Raw genomic sequence first — 24581 nt, 5'->3', positions numbered from 1 at the left:
CAGCGCGGCCCCTGACCCCGACCCGCGGCCGCCGCCTCCAGTTTTATTGGAGGGAAGGGGGGACCGGCTCAACGCCGGCCGTTACCGACGGCCCCGGACGGCGCCAGGGCGCAGGCGCGGCTCCCTGCGGCGAGCGGGGGGGGGGGCCGAGAACAGCCGCGTCACGTGATTTCGGGGAAAGGCGCCCGGGAGCCGGAACGGGCTGGTTGGGGGGAAGGCGAAAGCGAAAGCGGCGGCGCCCCGCGGCCCCCCCCCCCCCCCCGAGGGCCGGCCCCGGCCTCGCCTCGCCTCGCCTGGCCGAGGGCCGGCGCCGCCGTGTCCTCGCCGCTCCGCGAGCCGGGGGCTGCGGGGGCGACGCGTGTAGGAAATTCCGGGGTGCAGGGCTGCGCGGAGGGCGCCCGCCGCGGCCGGGCCTGGAAAGGGCAGCGGGCCCGCGTGGGCGGCGCGGCCGCTGGGCTGCCGCGGCCTGCGCGCCGAGGAAGCTAATGCAACTGACGTGTTTTGTAGGAACGCGAGTCACTGTCTTAGCTGATAAACTGCAATCCAGTTCGCCGTCTAAGTTACAGTGACTTTAAGAATGAGAGCTGCAAACAAAAGAATGCTTTTAATCTTTCCTGGCATTTTGTCAGTCGGGATTTTTTCCCCCCAGTGAATTGTTTTGGTAGAGTTTTCCTTTCCTCATATCCCCTCTTTCTTACAGCTGTGTTATTAGGACACCACTACCCACACGTGGTCATGCAGGGTCTCCTTTGCTTCTGTCTTGTTACAGCCTGTCCCTAAAGCCTACAATGAAAGTTCAGGCTTTGGTGCAGGTCTCCAGCCACAGAGACCTTTTTTGGACTTAGTTTGGATCCTTCTCAAACTAGAGGAAACAGTTCTTAAAGTCTTAAATCCTACAGAGTATTGAATACAGATTTGGGTGCTTTTTAAATAAAATGCCATAGCAGATGGTAACTAACAGTTTTTATATCTGTTTAATTTGAATCATGGTGATGTGGCCAAACACAAAGCACTTGCGTGATTTGTTTTCCTGTCATTTTTCACTTTGCAGCTGCAAAACATGGTGAAATCACAAGTACAGTTAGTGAAAGCAACTGAAAGCACGTCTCATCTTTTCTGTCAGTATCCAAGAGTGTCCCTTTCAACATTTTTTTTTCTTTTTTTTTCTCATTGCACTTTATTAGAGCCCTAATCTTAGTCATACTGACTTAAGGACAAAATTCTCACTTTTTATGGAAGAAGGCTTGGGCTTAAGATGCTTATTTTACAGAAGATGACTTCTGTGTTTCTTAAAAGCAGTGAACTGGATTGAAATTGCATTCATTTCAATTAAACGTTAAAACTACTTTTTGCAAAATCTTTAAAAAGAGCAAGGAAAACAGTAATGCCAAAATCTGATCCTCAGTCCTATCCAGTAACACAGTACTGAGCTCAAGTCAAACCAAATAATTACATTGCATGGGGGGTTGGGAGGAAGCACAGAGAAGATTGGTCTACATGTGATGTTTGGACCACTAGCCTTTTTCACAGTACTTCTCATGCTATTTAGATGGTCAAAAGTATAGTGCATCCCCCATTTTGTTTGTATTAAAATTGCGAGAACAGATTAGAATGAAAAATCATACAATAGCTGCTGGTAGGTGAAGTTATGTTTGCTGCTTTAGAAGTCTGTGTTACTGCTTGTAGTTCAGATTTAAGAACAACAAGGAGCAAACAAGCCTCTATTTTCATTGTACCTTGAAAAATTCCACAAAAGTCCAGGTAACTTTAAGCCAAAATCTGTTTTTATTCATATCAGTCATATAAATTACAGAGATTACCAAACTATTTACACAATTTCCATTGTCTGAATGAGCCTGTATACTCAAAAGACAGTGACCATGGAATTGCCGGTTTATTATTCTATAAACAGTTTTTTAGGGATAATATTGAAAAAAGAAAGTTAAACTGTGACTGAAAGAAAGAAGAATGTTTTTAAAAGGCAATTTACCATTTATTCAAAAACTAGTTACTCGGTTATGAAATGAGCCTCCCACTGGAATGTGACATTCTGTCATCTATTGCAAGTTGCCCAGTGGTCAGCAAATGATGCAGCTCTTCAGTAATTATTTTTTCAAACTGTGCTTCCCAGTCTGCATTTACCAGATAGCATCCAAACTCTGCACCAGATCAGCATTTTCTTTGTAGGCTTCCTGATAGAGCTTACTGCAGTATCTGAGTGTGTCACACCAATAGATTTACCTCTGCAACTATCTTGTGAGAGGGAGAGGTTTTACTATCTCTGTCTTCCAGTTTTCCACAAATTTTGTGTCCATTCACTTTCTAGAACTCCCTTCTCTTCCCAGCCTTGCCTTCCTCCCTTCCATGGCTTTTGCTGTGGTGGGATATAAACATCTGGCCCTCTGTGCTGAACGTGGTTCATCTCTGGAAAAAACAAACCCCAGATACCTATGGGACAATCAAACTCAGAAGGATGACAATCTTCTCTTTAAAATAGAAGTCAAAACAACAGTATACAAAAAGATGATTAAACAGAAGTCATTTTGCAGAATAAATCCTAATTTCCCCCCGAACCTTAATCTCTTTAGTTATCCCCATAGGCTGCTTTCAGGTGGTTCTCAGAAGCAAAACATTTTCTTCTTATAATGTCATATTTACAGGAATTCTACAGCCATTTATTTTACAAGTCAAATTTGTGCCTACTGGACCCCACTGAAGTCAAAAGACCTATAAGCCAGAAAGGATTTGGCCTTTTATCAGTGAAGACAGCAATTCTGAATTCCAGGAGGCTATTTATAATTCCACTGACACTACAGAGAAGATTCTTGTTTTACATGTAATTGAAACCAAAATGAGGCCCAAGAGTAGCATCACGATGGTTTTCAGGAAATGGTGATTTACAAAGATGATAAATATTGATGTCATTTAACCCGTGCAGTATCCACACGATTCTTTGGTTTTTTTTGAACTTCAGTCAGTTGAATAAGGAGAACTCAGCTAGAAGAAAAGAATAAAATGATCAGCCTCAAGACAGTTACTGCTGCTCATTCAAAAATAACTGAAAATCAAGCCCTCTCTGGCTCAAAGTAATTGCAGTCTCATTTTCACACTCTAATAAAAATTCATTAGGCTCTGAAGATCCTCTTTCTAATCCCTCACAAAATCTAGTAATATTCATTAGAAAAGACTTGTTGGAAACAGTTGCAATAAAAAGTACGTGTCTTTTTACGTGAACTTTTGTGGTTCTTGCAGCCCATGGATATGTAGAACAAGGTTTTTACTGGAGTCTCGTTTTCCAGATGGGTAGGGGAATCTGGAGAGGGGGAATGGAAAGGGAATCCAACACGACTGAAGAAAGTATGTCTTGCTAGGACTGAGTTACTGAGTTGTAAGATATTTTCTCCTGCTATGGCTTTCACTCTTGTTCTCTACATCTCGCACAGTGATCTCTTTCACTGACATCTCATGGAAAAAAAGTGAAGAGATACTGTTGCTTTAGTAATGCAGATTGGCTGTTTACTGTACTTAGACAGCTACTCACCAGTATAGATTACATTGTGTGAATTTGAGATGAATAAAGAAAAAACTCAAAATTTCCCTCATTCTCATTCAGCAGAGTAATTAAAAAAAAGGGGAGGGGAAAGAAGTAGGAAATTGTCTTGAAATCTTCAAAGACTAAAAGGTGGTGCTGATCACAGCTGGTGGTCTGGAAGGTCCTGACAGAGCTGGTTTGAGAATTACTATGCATGTGAAAGGAAACTGAAAATGCTTGGTACTTGATGATAAACAAAAGTGAAGCCAACTATTCTTTTCACTGCCAAAACTTAAAGAAATGCAAATGTATATGTAGTTCACAAATGCAGTTTCTAAAGTCAGAACTGTTTTCATAGATATAAAACAAATGACAAATGGGTGAAGGCATGTCTCTGATTGGGTGTTGTATGTTTTAACCCAGAGTTTTCATTCAAATTGGTATTTGAATTTTAGCTGATGTACCAGTTTATTATGAGGGCTGCCAGAAAAAGAAAGGTGAAGCAAAGAAATATATTTTGTTCTTGATCAGATCTTCAGTTTGTTCTATAATAAAGAATTACTCTATTTGTACTTAAAGTTTCATTATGCTTCCAAATAATTTTTGCTATTTATACCTCCTGCATTGATTAGATCATTGATAGTCAGGATTTTGGTTTATCTTTTGTTCTGAATGGGAGTGAGGAAGAGTGTTTACACAGAGGCATTTGAAGGTGATTTGACAGGCTTTTAAATACATAACCAGTTTAAGATCATAAATCATTGACTATATTGAAAACTAAAAGTTAAAATGTAGTATTAAAAAATGGATATTTTCTTTCAAAGCTGTTAAGGCCAAACCACTGCTGTGTTTCCTGATAGAATTCTGCAGGACAAATCCTCAGTGGGTATAAATTAGTGCCACTCCAAGCCATGATTATTTAGGCCAGTTCAGGCCTTGTAATTTGAAAGCTGAAATGGTCTATGCTGTAGAAGTGCAGAGTTGGGAATACAATTTCTAGTCAGTAAGTAAAAAAGGAAAATACTATTAATACAACATTGGTACACTATTTCCCAAATCTTTCTATATACTCTTAGTGAATGTTAGTTTTATTTACTAAAAATGTTTCAGTTCACTTTTAACTTAGGTATCGCATGCAGAAACTTATAGCAAGAAAAGTTGTGCGAATTTGCCGAATCTGAGTTTTTTTTATGCTCTTTGTGCAGCTTCCCTCAGCAAAATCAATTCCTTTGTATTATCTATAAAATTAGTGCAATTCCTATGTATTTGTGAGTGTAAAAGCCTAAGTAATTTGTGTAAGAACTCCAAGATCTTTGCATTATGAATTTCATGGTTCACTGGCCAGCATATCAGACAATTTCCTATAATGCAATGCCTCCAAGTATACTGCAGCCTGTTGTCCTATTTAGAAAAGGAAATGTCTGCATTGCTGTTTCAAAATGTAATATAGCAACTGATGAAGGAGCTCTAATTCTGTCATAATTGCAAAAGCCTATTTTATAAGCAGCATATGTATTGTGTATGTTCCATTTGCTTAGTATTAAATTATGAATGGAAAAGTTTGCAACGTACCGCTGTCTCAATCACTGTGGGACTCAGGTGTTCTCTCAGCACAGCATAAACGCTTGGAGACATAGGAAGAAGATCTGATGGAGAATGTGGATCTGTAGAATCAATTAAGCTTAAAAAAAAAACAAAAACAAAAATAATCTTAAAAGCAACTTAAATCCCTCTAACTTGGTGCATAGCAGTGGAGTATGATGCATCACTGATGGTGAATGCTTAATTAAGTTAGTTAAGACTGTACTGGGGCCTGCTGTTAGCTCTGTGAGCATTTGCCAACAAGCTGGTATACATTTAAAAATGGAGGAGATATGGCCAAGGGAAGAGACGTTAAAACTGACTGTGTAATAACTACTGCAGGAGAGAGAAAGAGGACGACAGTGAAAGATGATGTAGATCGCAGTACCACAGTGTGTGTTACATTTTTACAAATATTTTGCCGCATGGATGGGAAAAGCATTCCAGAAGTGAAGTTCTTCATTTCCCTTTCTTGTTTAGCAGTCCTTGTCCAAACAAAAACATATGATGTGTTGCTATCCCTAACTAGTTGGATGGGGGAAGGGAAGCAGAGAAAAGTTGGAAACAGTATGTAAACTTAATGAAAATAACATTCAAAGTGTAATAAATCTATGAAGTTACTCACATTTTGGAGACTGGGATAAATACAGAAGGAACATAACCTTTGACTCCTCCTTCAGAGGGCTTTGAGACTAAAAATCAATATTACAGAAATTAAATATGGCCTAGCAATATTGCTACTTATTGAAAATTGATTATCTGCTTTAAGAGTTGCAGATCATAAGATATTAAAAGAGAAATGTGCCTGTTTATAATTAAATAAATAGTCATAAAAATGAGGGAGATTCCTGAGATCAGTCTTTGTGTTCAGGTCTTAGTCACAAAATTGTGCTCGCCTAATAGGAAAAATACCTGCATCACTGTCTGAGACTATCATATGGTAATTGATGAAAGAGATCTCCTTAGGACTTCAAAAGGGAAAACTTTGTTACTCCAAAAGCTTGTATGTCTCAGCCTTTAGAATTCAGTTCCGCAAATGCTTGCATGGAGTCTTATCTATACAGATAAAGCTTCAGAGACACATTTTGCATGAAATTAAACATATACATAAATTTTTAGAGAACTGGAGCAGTAGGCAAAATCCACTGAATTAAAATAAAGATGAAAAGCACTTGTAGCCTCCAAGTATCTTTAAGTAGTGTAAGGACTTGAATTGAAATGGAGTTGTATCCTCTTATACTGAAAGTCAAGAAGAATGTGTATTACCTAGGAAAATCATGGATTTTTTTTTTTTTTGGAGGGAGAGTAAGCTTGATCTAAAAATGGCTTGACTTGCAACTCAGACAGGAAAGAGCATGGGCCTGCACTCATTCTGAACTAATCTTGTCTAGCCTTTTTGTATTTTCCAGGGCTTATACTGCTGTCTGGTTGAGGTATTAAAGTGGGTTTTCCAAGCTGTTTGGAAAACACAAAATTACTTGAAATTAAAGAAACAACATGCTACAGGGTTCCACAGTTTTAAAGCAGATAAGTAGGATGACTTTTCAGTTTCGTCTTCTTTCAACATCTGAGTACTTAATTATGTGTTTGTAATGTATTGCTCAGAAAAAAAAAAATCCTTTTTTTTTTTTACTCTTTCTACCCCCAGACCTATTTCTTAGCTTCTTTTAAATATTGGTGCGATAGCCTCTAATGTAACCTCTAAATCCATGGATATATTTGCAAAATGAAGCTGTATAAATGATAGACATATTAAAGCAGTTCTATTGAAGATGTTGATTAAAGGAAGCATCTGAATCTGTTCCCTTCCTCCTCTCCCCAAATTTATGGAGTACCCTGTGACTTTGAAGTTGCTTTTCAGAAGAGGTCAATAGAGAAATGGAGCCCAACCTTCATTTGGCTGACAGCTGTAGTGTTTGCCAAAGGCCTTATCTTTGGGAATGTCTGGATACAGATACTTCAGAGGATTTTCAGGAACGTTGTCTGCCATAATAACTTTGTAATCTCGCAGTATGTCAGCAAAGGGCAGTGCAGTTAAACGACCTTTATTGTAGGGTTCCACAGAATGGAATCTTACTTCTCCTGTAAAAATACAAAGGCATCACAGTTGCTGATAGTGAAAATAGCTGAACAGCTGTAGCTGGAACATAGTTCATCTTTCTTTTTTAGCTTACACTGGCATGAGTTTTACTTTTTTTTTTTTTTTTAAACCAATATTAGCATCTTTCAAGTTTATGCACATATGGAACCAAATTTAAAGCCTGCAGGTATCTAATGAATTCATATATATTAATATAAAGAACTGTCTGGTAGACTCTGAAAGCGTTGATCTGTGTTTCAATAAATATGATGCTTGTATCTCACCCAAAACCAAATTAAACCATGATACACAAGCATTATAAACCAAAGAAACTGTGGCTCTTGTATTGCAAGTGTATTGCAGAATTTGAGCTCTATGTTGTTGTTATTTTTTTAATCATACTTACCATTTTCTAACTGATCCACCCAGGTAAAGGTAATTCCACCCAGATTGCTTTCACTAAACCTTAATAAAAATGTTCCTGGTGTCTTGTCTTTGAGCAAAATTCTTTCCTTTTCTTTGCTCACAAATCCCATTATGTACCTGAAATTTAACAGAAAATCATGGTTTTACTTTTGGAAAGATTATACACTTCATTCTGTATAATGCATCTGGCCAAACTTTATATAGCAATCTACGTATGTGTGAAAAGCCTGGTTGCAAAGGCTTATATGGTCTTGAAAACGTCACAAAAGCTTCACATGAATTACACGTGGAATATGGCATTGAGCTCAAAGAACTATAAAACATAATGAAATTCATCACAGTACTTGATTGTACGCTAACAGAAATGATAAAAGAGAAATCTAAAACTGTATTTTTAATAGATTCAATGGTGTTCCCTTTTGGCAAAATTTTTGAAAAGTTATAGAACAGGAAGAAGTAGGCAGAAGTGTTCAAGTTTTTGCAAATTCTCTTCTGTATAGCTAAAACTGACCTTAATAAAGAAGAAAGAAAAAGCAGAGAGAGATCAATATACAGCTGTTTTCTTATTGCTCACCCATCAATCCAAAGGGGAAGAATGTGTTTTTTAATTAAGTCCAGTATGGCTTCGAGCCAAACCCAAAAGGTAAAAGACTTTCCAGGTAAATGTTCCTAATGGTATGGGGAAAAAAAAGACACATAAAAAGAGCACACAACATCCATATGGCATGTCTATCTCAGTTTCTTAAGAATAATCTAGTCTGTGTTCCAGTGAGAATGACAAATCTGAATTGCTGCTCTGAGTTACATTTCTCTTTCAGTCTGATGTAAAAACAATTGATTTTTAAGATATGCATTTGAAGTGCCTCTTTTTCATTTTTAAAGAAAAATTCACATTCAATGTTTCTTCCTTATTGTGAAATTATATTTTGAGAGAAATGACAGGGAGAAGGTTGAATTTTCTTCCAAGGTTCTATACATATTTAAATAACATAGTTAATATGAACAAAATGGATTTACCCTTCCTTCTCAATTTTGTCCATTCCTGTCAAAATTACTGAATATATTGACTGATTTGAACTAATTTAGGCCACAACTGAGCATATGGAAAAATTCACTTATTGTATGCTTTAACAGCAAAAATTTACTTACTGCATACTTTGACAGCACAATCTGTATTGATCACTTACAGGAATACATAGGGCATACTTGAGTATAATGTTTTCTAAAGTGAAGGAATCCTAAACTGACTAGAATGGCCAAAAGCTACCGACAGTCTCACATCTGTAGTAATGGAACTAATTAGATCTCTTAGCTAAAGCTTTAAAATTCTGGAAATATTATTTTCATAATTACATTTCTAGAATTGAGTTGATTACGCTGGGCAAGTGGGAATCTTTTCACTAACATCAGTGGGATGGAGCTGGGCATCCATCAGGCAATGAGAGAAAGAAGAATCTAGTTGTACTTTCAGAATCTTACCTTGCAGAACTTTGCCCAGGATAGTTGATAATCATTGTAACTGACTTGTTGCCCTAAAAGCAAAAAATAAAAATGTGAGTTTGTTTTTCTGAAGCTTCTGAAATAGATTTATTTGATATCTGTACAGTGAAAAAAAAGTATTGTATGTGCAGACTTGGAGAGGGATTCAGAGGGGCATGCTAAGGGACTATAGATGGCTGTGTACATGGAGAGTGTTCAGCTGCATTCAGCAGCATTTGTGTATCCTTTAGAAACTACTACAAATGATAGCTTTGGGAATCTTTGCTTAAAGAAGTCTTGGACTTTGTTTTTGCACCACTATGTGCTCAGTTCCAGTTTTTAAATGAGAGTTTTACTTCTTTTGGCCTTCACTCTATCTTGAACTTCTCTGTTCTAAGATTTATTTTCTTATGGTATGTATGTTTTTACTGATTTGCAATGGCACCTCTCAACTCCACTACCTCCGCTAACAAAGAAACATCCCAGAAACCATTAGAAAAAGTAACTTTGTTACCCAGAGAAATTGGTCTTAGCTTCCTAGCTGTGAAAGAGTAAAAGTAAAGATTCCCCCCAGTCTTTGACAAATGCTTTTATTCTTGCCTGACAGTAGAGGTATTGCTACACGCTGTGTTTTCAGCAAACCAAAATTCAGCTTGGAATTTCTTACAGCTTATGACATATTATGCAACTGTTTCTTCTCGACAAACAGATCAAACTTTCTTTAATTCTGCTAGCTTTCCCTAAGGCCTGTCCTTTCTGGAGGGCGGTCAGAATGAAGCATTCAACTGTTCATCTCGCTGTTGAACTTAAGCCATGCAGGCCCTTTTTCTATGTCATCATCACTGAAGGATGGATCCCAGAACTAATGGGCCCAAAAGAACAGGATCACAAAAAAACAACAAAAAAACAAACAAACAAAAACAAAAAAAACAACAAACCACATAAACAAGCAAAAGGACTTCTTTTTGATTTCAAAAGGAAACAAAGGAAAGGAAACAAAGTAAAGTTCAGTGTGACTCTGATGCCCTCTTTCTTCAGCTTAGCAGCCTAGAAGTTCAGAAGTTGAATCACTTTGTGGTAAGAATAAGCTGACGTGTACTTTTCTTTAAAGAAAAAAAAAAGTCATAGTGGCATTTTTGAAGTCAGCACTGGAAATGAAGGTCATGCTAAAAGTTATTACCTGTGACTAGAACATATAAGAGCCTAAAAGCAAATGCAATCTGTACATTTCTATAAACTTACCTGTAAGTTTTTCTGCCAGCATGTTCAGCTGCTCAGAATTGAGTCCCCGACCAACATATGATGAAAATTGCCAGCTCAGTACTTCTAAGAGCTGACTCAAAGTGGCAGCAGGGGGATTGTTAAAGAAAGACAAATTCTGCAACAGAATTAATGCTTTGTTTAGACTGCAACCCTAAAAAACACTACAGGGTGCAAAAGAAAGCTGTAAGTAATTAAGCAGAATCTAGAAGCGTTAAAAACAGTGCGGGGATGGGAGGGGAGATAAATTGGGACAAATATGCCCTAGCCCTCCCACCTGCTGCCACCCAGCAAGTTCCACTGAGGTGGCTGAGAAGAATGCTAGGAGAAGGAGAGAGGGGGAGACGAGAGAATGAAAGAGTGTGCGCATGTCTTGGATAATAAAATACCTTGCTATGTTTCTGGTAGCATCATGTGTTAGGACAATGAAAACATGCTTAAAACCTATTCAATAAATGCAGATATTCTCACCATACTTTAATATATTTGGCACATGGAAATCTTAAAATATTAGGCACTTGTATAGCAATATGTTGTTGAATTATTTGGCTCATTTTTTAATTTGATTTTTGGACTGTACATCTAATGAACATACTGATGACTATGCAAAAGATTCTTAGGAGCATCACAGAGTTATAATGAAGTCCAAGCTGAGGTCAGCTGGCCTGCCATCATTCTTAAAGGCATTCTGTGGTAAGCTATCTTGCCCTTTCTCTCCTCAGAACATCTATACGAGAGCTACTAATCCCCAACTGAAAACTTAATAGAGCTATTGACAGCACTATTCTACAACCTGCAAAAATAATAACAGATGTCACTGAATCTAAAATATGTGCTGAACCAGCAGGAGACTGAGAAATAATGATCCTGATTTTGCTCCGCGTTAGAGCTACTAGATGGTGCAACCTGACACTTATGATCTGCTCCAAAAAAAGCACTAGCTTCTATAAAATGCAGGAGGGAAACAGCATTTAAGTACAGTACAGACCCACCTATACACTGAGTTTGACAGCTTTGAGTTGTATTAGTAGAATTATTTTGTATTTCTTGAGGAGTACCAGGTACAGTTTTGCTCAACCACATTCAAGAAAGACAAATTCAAACTAGAAAAGTTGTGGAGAAGGGCTATTATCTTTCCTTAGTTTGACTACTACTTTAGCCTACGGAAGTGAAGGCTAACAGTGCATATGGTCTTATGCCTGGGCAGGGAACAAAAGGGAAGGCAAACAAATGTTACAGTATAATGTTCATACAGGTTAAAAATGGGTATAAGAATAGTGTACGTGAAGAAAATAAGGCCAGTGTAAGAGGGAAACACAACCCTTTTTTTTGTATGTGTTTGAATGTATTTGGCAACCAAATAACGGAAACTTGAAAATGCAGGAAGCCAGTATTTGCAAACTGAATACCTACCTGAGGATCATTGGTTGATAGATTGTACCAAATAATAGAAGCCCAAGCATTGGGTAATTGGCTGACATTGGAAATCATAACCACTGGCAAAGAGCTTGTCTGGTGGAAAGAAAGAACAGAGGATGTTAATGTTGCTGAGGAAAATGTTGGTGCTGCATTTTGTTTTGTTTTCTTTTAACCTTCTCCTCCTCCTCCTTTCCCTCTTGTCCTCTGTCCCCCCAAAATACTATTCTTTAGCCTGTGATCTTCTAGTTTAGTGGAGCAGGGCCAACTGTGATGTTTATACTTTGTTTAGCCTGCATTTCAAGACATGGGCAGAGTTTCAGAGGGCATTCAGGACTCAGGTTAGCTGAACCTAGGTAGCAAGCTTAGCCGTAGCTACACAATGCCTTTCTTGATAACTTCACAGAACAGTGACTGCATGACTGCCTGCAGCCAGAAAAGGGATTTATGGTAGTCCTTGTCACTAGAAAAGGTTCTAAAGATCATGTTAGATACACGGGGATATCCTCAGCCTCTGACTTGCCATTGGTATCACAGACTTTCTCCAGTGCCATAATTTATCATGCTTAATGCAGGGGAGTGCCTTCCAGTGAATATGGTAGGGATTTTGTCACTGATTTCAATAGATTTTACAGTCTTTTCTTAGCAAGATGTATTGCCTTTGTGTAGCTTTTCAAAATTATGATGAGAGCCAGTATTTGAGCTTCTAAACAGAAGGGCTAAAAATTGTTCCTGTAAATCTCTGTACATTTCTGTCCAGAAGTTCTGGAAATCTTACATCTGCTTATGGTTACTGCTGAAGACGGGATCTAGGATAGATGGACCTGTGGTCTGGCCCAACATGGTTGTTCTTATGTAAGCAGCTGGAAAATATTTTTTATTCTTGCCACAGAAAATTGGCTAGAATACTCACTTCCAAATTTATAGTCAATCCATACAGGCAGACCTGTGTTTCAAAACTGATGGAGTGCAGTTCTTCAGTCACCATGTGAGGGCCCTGGGTGAATAAGTAGATTATAAAACTGTGAATGCACATTTGGCATTTAACACTGTCTTGGTACTCCAATGTGTTAAGACCACACAACATTCAAAGAAAGCACATATCAAATTCGTAAGAAAAGCAGGAAAGGAAGGAAATGAAGAAAATCATTTGTTTGTTAAAGTCTGTGACATTAAATCAGTCCAGAAATCTGGTGGTTTTTCTGAAGAATCTAAAAAACACACTAAGCATTGGCAAAGCAACAATATTAAACTTTTAAATTTTGTTTCTAACATTTAAAGTGTTACTTATAAACATGGTGTTGCACATTCAAAAATTTAGCAGATTATTTTTGTGTCTGATGAAGATTGTCTCAACCTTTTTTCTTTTCTTAAAGTTTCTTTACTGATTGATGATTCTAATTTAACTAGAGATGTTAAACTTCAAACTAGAAATAAAATGAAAAACAATTACAGGAGTTGGGTCTTTAATGACAAGCAGGCCCCCATTCTAGAACACTTTTTTTGTTGTTGTTTTAGTATACTCAGATGGCACTAGTTGAAGGACTAGAGGCCTAAATCATTAATCCAAAGTAAATCTGGTATAAAAAATAAGCTTTTCTTTGAGAGAAAAGAAAATCTGTTTGGCATGGTTGATTAAAGTTTGTAGTAGATACTTTATGTTTTGGTTAAAAACAAGCATAGTTCAGTGAAGATGAGAATCTGTACCCGTGGGAAACAGCTCTTTTGAAATTTGTTTTGATCCCCAGAAGTCAAAATATAAAAAGCTTTTTTTCCTTTTCCTGTTTTTTTTCATCGTCAGACATTTGTTTTGTCAGACATTTTAAAAAGAACAGAAATCTTTGTGTTCCTGAATCAAAACACTTCCATTTCCATTTACTGAAATATTCCACTTTGAGTCAATGTGAAATAAAACTGTTCCTTGAGGAAAGTGCCTCATGGCCTCATCTTTCCCATGAAGCACCTCCTTCAGGACATGTACAAGACACTACAGCAAAAGATACTGTATGAATGATGGGTTGAGACCACAAGAGAGCCTCAGGCATCTGAATTATAAATTTGCCATGCAATAGGAAAATGCAGCCTAGAGCTTTATCCACTGAATAAACTCAAATGTTTTAATATTGGTAGCATCAATCCAACTCAAACTGTGTTGCTGACACAAAGTTGAAAAAGAGTGGTGAAAATCCCCTCCGCCTCTCATTATGATTTTGCAGAAACTGAAATTTTCCCATGGAAAAAATCAATGAGGCAAAAAGGCTTATCTACATGAAAGTATATGGAATATGACCTCAAATATAGAGAGCTTTCACTTGTTTTTTTACAAGGTAAGTCATAACTCGCAACTATACTCTCAGCTTACTAAACATCCTATAGCAAACCAAGTTTCTATGTTATCATAGGTGCTGTTAATCATACAACTTGCTCACACCAGTAATGATTGCACAGATTGTGCTTTGACCAAGGAGAAGCTCTATTTGAGGAAATCATTTAGCAGGCAACCATGTCACAGTTGTCTTCATTCTCCATGGCCTCCCATTTATGTATAGCTATATATGCAGAATACATGAAAGTGAGTGTAAAATGCTACCAGAAGTAGAACACTAACATTTTTACACCTACATTTTCGCATTTGCTTAACTTGATGCGAATGACTTTGTAAGTAGCAAAGTAATTGGGAAGCGGGTTTTGAGTTTTGGTCTTGCTAATCAAGTTGTAAGTTATTCCATTCAGAGACACAGTATTAAGCACGCACAAGTATCTTCTGCTTTAGGTTTTTGGCCAAAATATCCATACTGATCACACCTGTTTTGTACTTAAAGACTACTTGTAATAACTTTTGTATTTGTATAACTACATCTATTTTGGTTGTGATGATTTTTTTTTTTTAACTTACTAATGCAACTTTACCCTCACCACTTCTACTGTGTAAAAAAGTCACTCTGCTATTATGTATCTTAAACCACTATAGTGTATTTCACTTCCTAGGTAAGGATATGGCGTTCATATAAGCATTTTATTTAACTTGATTTATCTCGGGAAACTTTAATGTTCTGGTAGCACTGGCAGTGGCTGAATCATTGGTTGCAAGCTTCTGACTCTTGCTTCAGTCAGAGATTTACCTGCAGATTTTTGCTGTTAAATAGCAATGCTAAATTTATGGTGATGGTCCATGGCCATCCTAGACTTGCTATCTATTTGTGTTTTTCCCCTCCCTCCCCACTATCTTCAGTTGCTGGATGAGGACATCCCCTGTGCGCCTCCTCGGGGGAGTTCTGCTTTCCCTCGCGTGGGGAAGGACGAGGGAACCCCTGACATGCAGTTCTGCCCATGAGGGGAAATACACCTGTGAAAGTGGGGCACTCGGGTGGATAATGATTTGTAGGAAGTCAGAGCTGTGAAGTAAAAAGACAGAAGGTAGAGCTGTGCAGAGGGTGAGGAGCAGGGGAGAGGAAGAAGCGCAGAGCAGACCTGGATGTGAGGGGTGCTGGGGGCGGCACAGGGAGGTGGGAGTGCTCTGCGAGGTGAGGAGTGCGGGGCACGCAGTTCTGCATGTGGGTTAGCGCCGGCAAGTGGGAGTTGTAGGACGGAGGAGTAACATGGAGCAGCGGAGGCTCGGTGTCGGCTGTGCTGCAGGAAGCAGCTGTGTGTCGGAATGGGTGTCTTTTGCTTTGGGAAGTTGGAGCAGAGATACAGAATACAGGTGTGCTAAGTATGAGGATGCATGTGGTATAGCCTGGGATGTTGGGGTGAGAGAAATCTGTGCTACAGTGCGAATTCCCAAGTTATCTGAAAATCCCAGCTGGCCCTCAGACAGGAAAAGGATACCTATCATTGGCCTATATTAATACTATGATACTATGCTCCAGAAAGCAGGAATGTACAGATTTTGAGCTCCTCTTCTAGGAGACAATCACTTGCAGCACCGGTTCACTTTACATGCCAGCTGATATGTGCATGTCTTGTGAAGTCTGGATACTGCAAAGCTGCTGTTTGTTAGGTCTAACGTGTCATAATATAAGGTCACCACAAGAGGGGAACACAAGACTAGATTCAGATGACTATTAGTAAACTAATCACACATTTGGTCTAGTTGAGGGAAGCAAAATTCTGTGATGCAAGTATAATTAAACCCTTATTTCAGCTGTAAACTTGGCCAACAGAGTATATATTTAAAGAACCATTCCTACTGGAAAACTGTATTAAACAGAAAGCTCAAAAAGCTTATTTTTTCAAAATTTAAATGCCAGACCAAGAAGAAGGCATTAAAGACAAATGCATACATTCAGATTATTATTACCTTCATTGTAACTTTTTTAATAGATAAATTTGAGGCATTTAATCAAAATTTCTATGAGTACTTACTTCTGAAAATTTCTCATTATCCCATCATATGATAATTGGGTCCTATCCTTTTTATAAGGATACTATGTATTTCAAAATCTAATGTACTTAAATGTGGTTGCTGTATGAATTAAATAAAAGTAAATCTGAAATATATCTGAGAGTAATCAAAAATACTATGTAAAATAAATCCACGAACCTCATTTCCTTTGCTTCCAGCACTCGATTTCATTTCTTTGGGTTGCTGTATAAAGCAAAACAGTATTTATATAGAAAAGAAATTACAGACAGAAATAGATAAAGAATACCATTTGTAACCATGATATTCTTAGTGTATGTGTATAATTAGGATTTATTTACAATATATGAGTACACTCTAATGAAGGCTCTGACACTATGACTTGAGAAGTCCATTCAGTAAATAATTCCTTGATATTTTAAAAGAATTTTTTAAGCGACTAGCTTATAATAAGGTTAATGTAGTAAAGCTTTAACTAGTGTGCTTGCTATGTAATACAACATAGAAGTAAAGGCCTTCAACCTCCAGTTCCTTTTGCAAAACTACAATGATACACTGCATCTGTTGTTAAGCCACAAAAATACCATAGGTGAAGGAGTCTACTTAGAAAGCAAAACTCATCAGGATATTAGAGAAGTTACAGTAATACAGTCCTGCAAAGGACAGTCATCTCGGGAATTAATTTCAATCAAATCTAAAACATTCAACTAGATATTTCCCATAGACTTACTTTATTACTTTATTACTTTATTACTTTATTTATTTATTTATTACAAAACTCAGTTTCTTAAGAGCTGCATAATTCAGCATGACTAGTCTTTTCCTTTACTGGTATTAAAATAGGACTTGCTTTGTCCTTTCTGTGAAAATACATATGTTTATCTTATAGAAGTAAGGAATAGGGTAAAGAGGTTCTAGGAGTAAACTTTCTACATAAGGAAGAAAAAAACAAGTCTATATTCAATGGTAGTACAGTTCTCCTTGTCTAGTTTTAAGGAATATCTTATTTCTTTACCAGAGGTGCATAACAAGAAAAGAGCAAACTTACCAAATGTCGAAATTCTACAGACAGACTTCCATTTGCTGATTCATCCATGTTCATAGCCTTCACGTGAGTTCCACACAGAACAAATCTACGATTACTAGGGAAGACATTACACTTATGTACTCAATGGCAAGTAATATCATATTGGATAATTTAAGAAATTTCATATTTTATTTTCTTACCTTACAGTTGAAACATTCCTAAAATAGAAGAGGGGCAGGGGGAGGAAACAAAATTGTGAACCAGTGAATGTGTAAACCATACTTATATTGAGAAACATGTTTTGAGACCATAGATTTTGCTTTGTCTGTTAAAGTTAATATGTATTACCAATACAAATGCAATTTTTAAAACAAATAACTGAAATTTCCATTAGTTAGACATTTGCATCTGGTGAAATTAAAGTAATATATTTCACATGTAGCCTTTTTTTTCTGCCATGGAAAGGATATGTGGGAATTCAGAACTGCTATGGTATCTAATTGTTTGCATCAGTGTATTCTGGGAGAATACGAGCCCATGTACATTAAGTCATGGCATGCTTGGGGAGAATATGTTCACAGCAGCACACTGGACAGTACAGAGCTTTTGAGAGAACATTCTGTCTTCTCTCCTGCTCCTTCCAAGACAGATGTCTTCCCTCCTATCTTTGGGCCAACACCTGTGTCTTTGTGGTGAATTTGATCAGAGTTTACAGGGGGCTGCAGAAGTACAACAGCCTGAACAAGGGAGATGGCAGGTGCTTGGGGCTGGGGATAGGCTTGTGGACAGTGAGGACTTGAATCGGCTTTGCTGATTTTGAAGTGACACTTTGATGGCCCCAGTCTTCTGCCCCATGTTTTATCATGCTAGAGGGCCCTGACCAATCTCTAACCAAGCTTGCTCTACCATCAGGAGCATGGGTATTGTGTTGTACTGAAAATAATAAGCATTGGTGAGAAGATGGACCAACTCAAATAGAGATTCTTCAGGTAGTATTAACACTGTTTTCACAAACATAACATAAACAGGCTCTGAGATGCCTTTTTCTCAGATAATTATAAACAGCCAAAGAAGCTGGGGATCCTGTTCACTCTGGATTGCTGTAAGAAATAATGGAGGCATGAAGGAGCACTGAACCCCTTACAGAGGAGGATTTTATGTCACAGCCTTAATTTCAGACAGGGGTAAAACTCTCTAAGCTATCATAGCTACTAATTACAGCATCAGCTTTCCAAGCACAAACTTCATATACTAATTGGAGCAGCTGCACTGAAGGTACTGGGACTATTAACACAAGATAAGCAATGTTTCAAAACAATCTATCCTATAAATGGAATAGAATTTAATTCAAAGTTTTAGTGTGATGCTACTATTTGAGACTGAATTTCAACCACGTCTTGAAACAAATCTTAAATAAACTTCTTGTTTCCAATATAAAAATATCAATTAAAAGTAGAAGCTTTTTTTTAAAATGCAAAGAAACCTTCCACTATTTTTCTGAAACAAATGAATTTCCTTAATGTTTCAACTTTTTTTTGCTTTTGTTTTTTCCTTTTTAAAGTGTCTTCTAAATCAGATAGGGTAGCAACTGAAAAACCTGTATTATTTCTGTAGGAAGAGAGAGTTGTCTAATACTTCACTGTAAAGTTTCTTACTTGTCAATAGTTGCTTTCACTCTGATCTGGTAGTTCAGCTCTGGCAACTTAATTAGCAGCCTTTGAAACAGAAAGTGTAAAAGTGAACAATCAAAATCAGAAACTCTTACAGAATAAACTTGTTCGTCAACAGAAAATATTAGAGACCAGTAGCTCCACACCAAAGTATCTGAAATGATTATAATCTGAAAACAGATTAAGCATCTAGGATTATATCATGATTCAAAGGGTCCCATACTCAGAAAGGATGAGCTGATTCCAGTTGCAAGTCTTTCACCCTCCCTCCACGTATATGAAAAAGTTAGTATATGTTTGAGGGAATGGGTACAGGGACAACAAAAAAGATAACTAAGAGACAGACTTTGCATTATCTGCAACTGCATTGTACATGTGCATATACTTCATGTACCCTTTCCATTCCTGACCCCTACATGTTTCATACGTTCTTTCTGCTGCTAGATGGAAATGAAATGCGAGCTCCTCTCCAATCTTGTCTCTTTTCCCAAAGTGGGCAAGGAGCTAGTGGGAGAGAAATAATTTCTGTCATGGAGACACCAGAGCCTCCAAAAATGCAGAAATTTCTCTTTCCTAAGAGCAAGAGTGGCTCTGAAACTATTCTAGTATCGGCTTGCATGATATGGATCATTATTTGCTTAGTTTGCAAAGTCATTAAAGCAAGAATCCAATACATACAAAATCCTGAAGGTGCTGACTTTTGCCCGAAATCTGCCTTCCTTCCTTACACTGATCTGCTTCTTATTGTCACTTATTATGAGTGACAGATTCTGCAGCATTTATATCTGCACTCAAGAAAATGCTCACTGGAGTCAAAAGGATCTCTGCTCGACTCTAAACAGAATTTTCTCTGCTTTATTTTTAAAATTCTGAAATGGTCTCCTAGGATAAAATGTACACAAATGAAGGAATTTATATGAGATTTCCTTTTCTTACCTTAATTTAACAGTGAACTGTATTAAGGTTTTAAGAACCATTGGTCTCTGGGGATGTGTTGGCATGCAGGGCTGCCTTTCAACCACAAACGAACTAGTGTAAAAAGAAATGAAACAAATAGACTGATAGGAATATGCATAAATGAACAGCTGCAGTTAGGGGAAAAAACCCACCGTTATCTCATTGAGGCTTATTTCTCTACAGATGCTGAAGTGGGAGGTACATATTCCAACTCTCAGTTTTCTAAATGAGCTAGTAGTCTAACTTGGAATTGAATTATTCCCAGAAGAAACAGATATTTGGAATATATTAAAGCTCAGAAGAAACTCCATAGCACTGAGACATTGCATTCACTTGGAGGACCCAGGCAGGTATCATAACCATAAAACTAAACATGAAAATACACTGAACCTGGCTCCAGTGAAATTAAATACTCATTTTCTTTTTTTCATTTTTCAAAAGAGAATTAACCATGTTTTCTTTCAGACAAAGCTAACAGAATAGTCACTTGTGGTATATCTCTAGGATAGCCAATATGAAAGGGAAGAGGAATAATGGCAATAAGTATTTTATATGTTAATAGATGGGTCAGTTTGGGTGGGAAGAATGTCTTGGTGGGGAAGAGGAAAGACAAGTAAGGAACTGACACCCATCACTTTACTACAAGAACTTTTCTCAGCAGTATGTCCATGACTCCTACTGAAGTAAGTGGATTTTTTGTGTTCACCTAAAGGCAGAACTTGACCACAAAATTTAAGGGCTACACATGAGAAACTGCCTGGTACCATCAGCTTCTATAAGTTTTGATTAAAAGGGTTTTTTTACATTTTTACATACTTTTTACATTAAGAACTCAATCTTTAAAATCCCTGCAGACTCAACCCTTTTTCATTTTTCTTCTTAACAACATAGCCTCATTGTTGCCAATAAATTGTGTCAGTTCAAAATAATGACGTAACTTTACAATAGTTTACGTACTTTCGGAAAAGATTGTAGAGCAGAAAATTGACTTTTTCCAGCAGCTGAGGTCTTTGCACTGGGATAGGATCCCCATCATAAGTCAGTCTGGTCAACAGTTCATCCAGTTTTTCCAGCTGCCTTCTAACTTGAAAAAGACTCTCTGCCAACAGTGTAAAACTACAGCAGGACAAAAGATTAGTTTGCATTCTTTCATGTAAACTACATAATGGATACTAAACTTCTTGCTTAGAGAAATCAGAATCGGTACTAATTGGTGCTTTTTAGCTTTATACAAACTAAAGTCCATTCATCATCTTTTGACATGAACATATAAATATATTAGGCAAATTCTCCTGCTTTATTTTCAAAGATAAATACTTTCTCAAAAGGCTTCATTGACAGCAATGCAACATTGTCTGTGATGAGATTTAGAAGAACTACATATGTGGTCATGATTTGCATGCAGGGCACTTGTGCCAATTTTATTTCTCTCCTATAGCTTAGTAGTTTTGCAAAATGTGCTCTTTAAAAGGAGAATGTTTATATAAAAAGAACAAGTTATCAAGTCCAAGGAAGAATATTTTTCAGAAATGTAAAAACTATGACAATGAAAATCAAATCCAAATGCACTTGATAACAGTTTAATAGGATGTGTATATATAAAATCATAGTTTTAAGCTATTTTTAAACATCTTCAATAAAATAAAAATACTTCACTGAAAAAAATACAAAGGGAAAAAGCAAAAAGTTAACTTTTTATATACATATAAAAAAAATTAAAGTTCGTGGTTGTTTTCCTTTCTTTTTCTTCTTAGGAGAGAAATGAACATGACAGTTACATTCTCTGGCTGCATTATCTTTTTAAACATAATGCTATTTGGTTTTAGTTGTAATCAGCTTCTTTAGAGTCCTGTTCTATTACCACCACACAGAGTGCTTTTGCCATTTAATTCCTGCTTAGTTTTAAGTCTGGAGGAGTGATGTACCTACTGAGTCAAAGCATGAAGTGTCTACCCAGCTCCTACCTAGACAAAACTCCCACTATCCTTAGTGACAAACTCAGTCAGCACAGTTCTTACTCAGGCAAAACTCCCTACAAGATGTGTATCGTGTACCTGGAACAGTCATCAAACCAAAAAAACAAACAACCAACTGCAATGGCTCAGTCTCAGCAGTTCATTGTGATATTATTCATTCCAATAGCAAAGGTTGTCTATCAAAACCAACTGTATTTTAGTTATTTATTTGCTTAGCTGCTAATGAATTTGCTGCCGTTGCAAGGTAGCAAGCCAACTGATCTAAAGGGATCATGATTTCATGCTTACTGTCAAGCAACAGACTTCCTGTGGTTTTCAGTGGAAACATAAGCTAAATGTAAATTTACCAGTTCTGGAGCTGGTCAAGCCCACCATGGAGAGGACCTCCAATGCAGGCAATCTGCTGGCGTCTTTTCCAGTCTAGCAACTCTTCAGTCAGCATGTTGTTCATCAAGACATCAATTTCATGAATTACACGTCCTATTTTACTGAGTACTTCCTGTAAAATAGGAAAGTTGTCACAAACTGACCACAGGGAACACCCACAAAATTCAGCAGTTATCATAGAGCGCTGATTACATTTTAAAATTATTTTGAAAGTAACCCCATTTAGCCTCTACCATGTTAGCTTCTTTTTAACTCAGAGGTGATTGTATTCATCACCTGTTGTACTTAAAATTAACCCTGAATATTGATGAAATCTTCTTCAGTAAAACTTCTTTTTAGGGGTGGGAGGTGCACAGAGATTGTTGTCTTCATTGCAGGCACACCACCTCCAGGATGTTGACATTTACAAGCACTGTCAAGGTCAACAAAGTCCTCCTTTTATTTTGTCTGGTAGCCAATGTACAGTTTTGGATATTTTTTGTTAGCTTGCTTGCTTTTAACAGCAAGAACCACATGGAGTCAAACAAATTACCTAAATCCATTGATTTCTGTACAAGCAAGGAACTGCTCAAGGGAATACTGATCATATTCATGTCATATTCTCTGTGCCGCTGAACAGAGCAAGGTACTGTTTTGGGTTTTTTTTTTTTGCAATTATTAATTACATTTACTTTGAATACTTTTTCTTTACTTTAAAAGGTATAGATTTCCAATTAAGTTATCCATCCAGCACAGTACATAAGCCATGTGTAGCGATGCCCTCACCTTCCTTCTAGTGCGTACAGAATGATGTCCCTGATTGGGCTGTTCCTTAATTGCCAATTTCCTAACTGCTAGTTAAAAAAACACCCCCACAAAACCTTTTGTGTATTTCAAACTCATACTCTATTTGTCTGCTCTTTTGAGAAGAGGATTTAAAAAGGCACACATACACATTAGATTATTCAGTGTGGGAATAAGAGGAGAAAGCAAACGAACCACAAATGACAAAACATGTCACTAACCTTTCTCTTGTAGTCTAAAGTATTGAGCATAGCCTGCAACGTCAACATTTCCTGTTTAATGAGGGCGCTGTTTTTGTCACTCTGCTCTGCAGGCGGATGAAAAAAAAATCACCTAGTAAATTCAGTGTTAATGTGTGCGTGGGTGTGTGTCTGTGTGTTTATAGTAGGGGGAGGGGGAAAAACCATAACCAGACTGCAGTGTGAAGCGGTGAAAAAATTAACTGTAGACATCAGTAAATTATGTAATAGTGTATTTCATTCGAATAGACTAACTTTAATACAAATTTAAAATATGGATTTATGACCTCACTCTTTATATGTATATGTGCATACAGGACAGGAAAAGGTAGAAAAGATACATAAAAATCTATAAATTTCTTATTCATGTGCATACTCATGCATTATATAAGTCTGGCTTAGATCAATGATTGATCTGCTGTGCAGTACTGAAGTGCGCTCACGGTGTCAGCAGTTAGACTAAAGCTCTTCGGACTCAATGTGAATTACATGTCTGGTTGAGGGAATGAAGGTCAGGCATTTGAAATGGAGATGAAGCGTTCATTACTATGGGGATTTCAGCAGCTGTGAGTACTCATCACTTGGTATTGCCCCTCTCTGCAACTTTTTTCCTTCTTTGGATCATGCATTAGTTCCAAGTTTGCCCCACTTTTTTTCACATGCAGACTGTTCCCCCACTCCCTCCCATTTTGCTCTTCTTACATCTTTCATGCTACCTTCAAAAAAGAACTTGGTGCCAACTGTGTCTGCTGAGCTCTGGATCGGTGTCTTCCCATTGCATCAGAGTATATGTTTCAAAAGAGACAAGTAACTGATTGTCAACTCAGCCACAGCAATTGCTCACACACACATTTGAAGGCACTTCAAGCTGGCTGGGCTAGTGTATAGCATTTGTTGACACAGTCAGATTTTCAGCTCTGAAAGTCATTCAAGCAAACATGTTTTATTTCACAAGTGGGGCAGGTTTCAATCATCCGCATGGTCAACAATGATGGCTGAGCTGATGACCAGCAACTCAAGCTATGGTGATTTGATCTCTTCTGATTGCTTGGCCATGTCCCGCCTTAAATGTATAAGACTGGCATGTTTAAGAACTTGGACATTTCAAGCCCCAAATATCTCTCCATGTTCAAAAGGGAGGTAATGTGAAGATATGTGTGCAGACACAGGTGGACCTCAGTTTCCTTTCTGAAAGAGATCATGCAAGGACTGCTGCAGTGTGCAGATCTCAGAACCATCACAGGCTGGTAAAACATGCATTCAGAATATTTACCAGCTCGTTATCACCACTGTAGTCAAAAAAGAACAGAAAGCCGTTAGAGGCTAAAAATTAGTTTCGCGCAACTCCATTATGGGAGTAAGAGACTCTTCCACATCCCACCAAGGAAGGGCCATGTCAAACATG

At 37.7% G+C, this 24581-nt stretch overlaps 1 protein-coding gene across 4 annotated transcripts in view; it reads right to left on the bottom strand.

The window, feature by feature from the left end:
• Window positions 1-1762: 1762 nt before the first annotated feature.
• Window positions 1763-24581, bottom strand: part of STAT4 (signal transducer and activator of transcription 4) — a 42559-nt gene continuing 19740 nt past the window's right edge. For 2 of the 4 annotated variants that reach the window (XM_067298932.1, XM_067298934.1), the window contains 18 exons: window positions 23159-23244; window positions 22115-22266; window positions 20749-20907; window positions 19771-19863; window positions 18820-18879; window positions 17365-17382; window positions 17186-17279; window positions 16318-16362; window positions 12688-12771; window positions 11772-11870; window positions 10341-10476; window positions 9099-9151; window positions 8194-8288; window positions 7600-7736; window positions 7004-7195; window positions 5739-5805; window positions 5105-5213; window positions 1763-2997 (listed from right to left, as the gene is read on the bottom strand). In XM_067298932.1, the coding sequence (XP_067155033.1) occupies window positions 2971-2997; window positions 5105-5213; window positions 5739-5805; window positions 7004-7195; window positions 7600-7736; window positions 8194-8288; window positions 9099-9151; window positions 10341-10476; window positions 11772-11870; window positions 12688-12771; window positions 16318-16362; window positions 17186-17279; window positions 17365-17382; window positions 18820-18879; window positions 19771-19863; window positions 20749-20907; window positions 22115-22266; window positions 23159-23244 (1706 nt within the window). In that variant the 3' untranslated portion in view covers window positions 1763-2970. Of the gene's footprint in view, window positions 2998-5104; window positions 5214-5738; window positions 5806-7003; window positions 7196-7599; window positions 7737-8193; window positions 8289-9098; window positions 9152-10340; window positions 10477-11771; window positions 11871-12687; window positions 12772-16317; window positions 16363-17185; window positions 17280-17364; window positions 17383-18819; window positions 18880-19770; window positions 19864-20748; window positions 20908-22114; window positions 22267-23158; window positions 23245-24581 lie in introns of those variants that run through there. The other 2 variants (XM_013952298.2, XM_067298933.1) reach the window with 2 other exon arrangements.

Source organism: Apteryx mantelli, chromosome 6, assembly GCF_036417845.1.
Source record: "Apteryx mantelli isolate bAptMan1 chromosome 6, bAptMan1.hap1, whole genome shotgun sequence".
Lineage (NCBI taxonomy): Eukaryota > Metazoa > Chordata > Aves > Apterygiformes > Apterygidae > Apteryx > Apteryx mantelli.
Note: the sequence above shows the minus strand (reverse complement) of the source record. Positions and strands in the feature narration are given on the sequence as shown.